This window comes from Rhododendron vialii, chromosome 11a (assembly GCF_030253575.1).
Source record: "Rhododendron vialii isolate Sample 1 chromosome 11a, ASM3025357v1".
NCBI classification, from domain to species: Eukaryota; Viridiplantae; Streptophyta; class Magnoliopsida; order Ericales; family Ericaceae; genus Rhododendron; species Rhododendron vialii.
In genome coordinates, this window is record NC_080567.1 from 36,102,810 (window position 1) to 36,105,226 (window position 2,417).

General features: G+C 44.6%; 1 protein-coding gene across 1 annotated transcript; it reads right to left on the reverse strand.

Annotated features, from left to right (window-relative positions):
• Positions 1-541: 541 nt before the first annotated feature.
• Positions 542-1,859, reverse strand: LOC131308373 (probable carboxylesterase 12). Its single transcript, XM_058335286.1, has one exon. It carries the CDS (start codon positions 1,774-1,776, stop codon positions 826-828), a length of 951 nt encoding a protein of 316 aa, XP_058191269.1. The 5' UTR covers positions 1,777-1,859; the 3' UTR covers positions 542-825.
• Between the last annotated feature and the right edge of the window lie 558 nt (positions 1,860-2,417).

Consider the following 2,417-nt stretch of genomic DNA (forward strand, 5'->3'; position numbering starts at 1 on the left):
ATAAGTACTTAAAAAATAAATATCTATTTTCAAACTTAAAAATAATGGGCTTACGAAAATAATTTTAAAATTTTTTTTGCAGGGTTTGATAGATCTCGATTAGTATATCAAACAAGATCTATATTGCATATTTTTTTTATTTTAGTAAATCTATTATTTTTAAACTTGAAAATTACAAATAAGTACTTATTTTTTAAAGGATCTTCCTGAAACGGGGCCTGAGTTTGTACTTACATCCCCCTCTTTGTAATCTGATCAACTGGGATCCCTGAGTTTGTTTTGTTTTTGTTATAATAATAATACTCTCCTTTCAAATGGATCAAAATTCAGGGGGCATGTGACCCCGTGTCTATATTGGCTCCATTCTTGCTGCCATGTTGCAGGCGCAGATTCGCACTTAGCACTGGGGCAACCCACGGGTAGGTGAAACATACATTTTTGTTTTCCCAACAAACATAAAACCAAATATACAAATGAAATAAAAAATTTGTGCATCACCAAACCATACCATGAGCTTTTGCAACCGGACAAAGTGCCAACATATAAAACCTCACGTTCGCTTTGAATTGCTATGTCATGTAAATAACTTAATTTGAATACGTAAACAAGATATTGCATAAACCAGGTGATAAAGCAGCAACGAAGGTACCCTAGACAAAGGATTATTGGCCAAATACTTAAAACACACAAACAAACACCCTCCAGACTGATCCGGAGGTCTCCCGCTACCAGACGGTAAGATTAGTCTCCAGAGATTGGTCGAGGTACACTACCCAAACACCTACCGTTATTATCGCCGCGTGAACTTGGCTTAAGTTGGTACTCTCAGTTCAAGAAAGCAGCCAATCTCTTGAGCATAGCCACAGCGTTGTCACAAGTTGGATTAATCAAATGGAACACATGGTTCTCCCCTTCAGCCTCCATAACCTCCACCACCCCACCCCACCCACTCTTCACCAATTCCTCCTTGTAATACCATCCCCTATCCCTCAGCATATCTTTCTCACCAACACAAACCAACACCTTGCCACAGCCCATCTTCGAAATATTCGGATCCTTTCCCGGGTTGAACAACGGGTCATCCAGCCCGCTTGATGTCGGGCAAGCAAAGAGCCATAGTTTGTCACCCATCGCTTTGCCAGCGGCGTTATCGCGTTCGCCACCAATCGGTTCCTCCCCTCCGAAATACGGATGGATTAAAGCAATCCCAGCAAGCTTGAAACCATCCGGGTTTTCCGACCCGACCCGGATGCCCATGTGATGAGCTATATTAGCCCCCGCGCTGTCCCCTGCAAAAAACACACGATCGAAATCAACGCATTCATTTAGCCATCCCTCGGGACCACCTCCTTTGGAGTGAGAAGCGGCCCACTTGATCGAGGCCCACGAATCGTCGTAGGCAGCGGGAAGAGGGTGCTCGGGGGCCCTCCTGTAGTCGACGGAGACAACAACGACATTAGCTTCCGCGGCAAGTGAATTGAGATAGTGGTGGTACGTGGGAGAGACGGCGGTTTCCATGCAGAAACCGCCTCCGTGGAAGTACACGAAAAGGGGAAGCTTCTTGTTATTCGGGTTTGCGGTTGTTTTGGGGATGTAGATTCGAGCAGAGACCCCTGTTTCTTGATCGATCACGGCGTCTTTCGATCGGACGCCGGTGGTTGGATCGGTGGAAGCGGGGACGGTTTCGGTGCCGATAAATCTCTCCACGGTGCCGTCTTTGTAGACCCGCATGAAGTTGGGGACATCGAAGAGTAATTCGGGTGTGGGTGAAGCCATTGTTGTGGGGGGAGAAAACTGAAGAGAGAATGAGCCAATGAGGAAGTGGGAGTTGGTTTTATTTGGTATTCTCAATGGGGTGGATGAGTTTAGGCCATCTGGAAAGATGAGACTGTTCTAGATAGTGGACCCCATGAATGGACCGCGTGGCCCCCGCCGAGTCGGGCCCGCTCTAGTCTTAACCATTGTTCTTAACATGTTCTTGGAGGATATTAATTATCAAAATATGTCCTGGACCGTCATTTTCTCTACTCCATTTGATCAAAAATATTCACTTCATAGAGCTTGTTTTGCAGGAGAAGTATGCAAAAAATTGGCTCGATCACATATTATTACAGCCTGATCTGAATACATGTAAGATGGAAATAATGGTACCCAATGACTTTAATCTAGTATTTCGGATCCAGTCTTTTCAAGATAAAAGAGTTTCTATCAAGTATTTCATGGCATCCGATCGAGCTATTTTTTTGCGTACTTTCTTTACATGACAAGTTCTACAAAGTAAATGTTTTTTTTATCAATTTTGAGATTGACACCAAAGTGGGCCTCACTTGACGCAGTGCTGCGGCTGCTGCCCCATCCTTGTTACTTGCACCGGACTGCAATGGGTAGGGCTATATTCGGAATTTCCCCGTGCCCCG

What these genes read in the sequence shown, in the direction of transcription:
- LOC131308373 (XM_058335286.1), bottom strand. Translation starts at nt 1,776, where the DNA reads ATGGCTTCACCCACACCCGAATTACTCTTCGATGTCCCCAACTTCATG.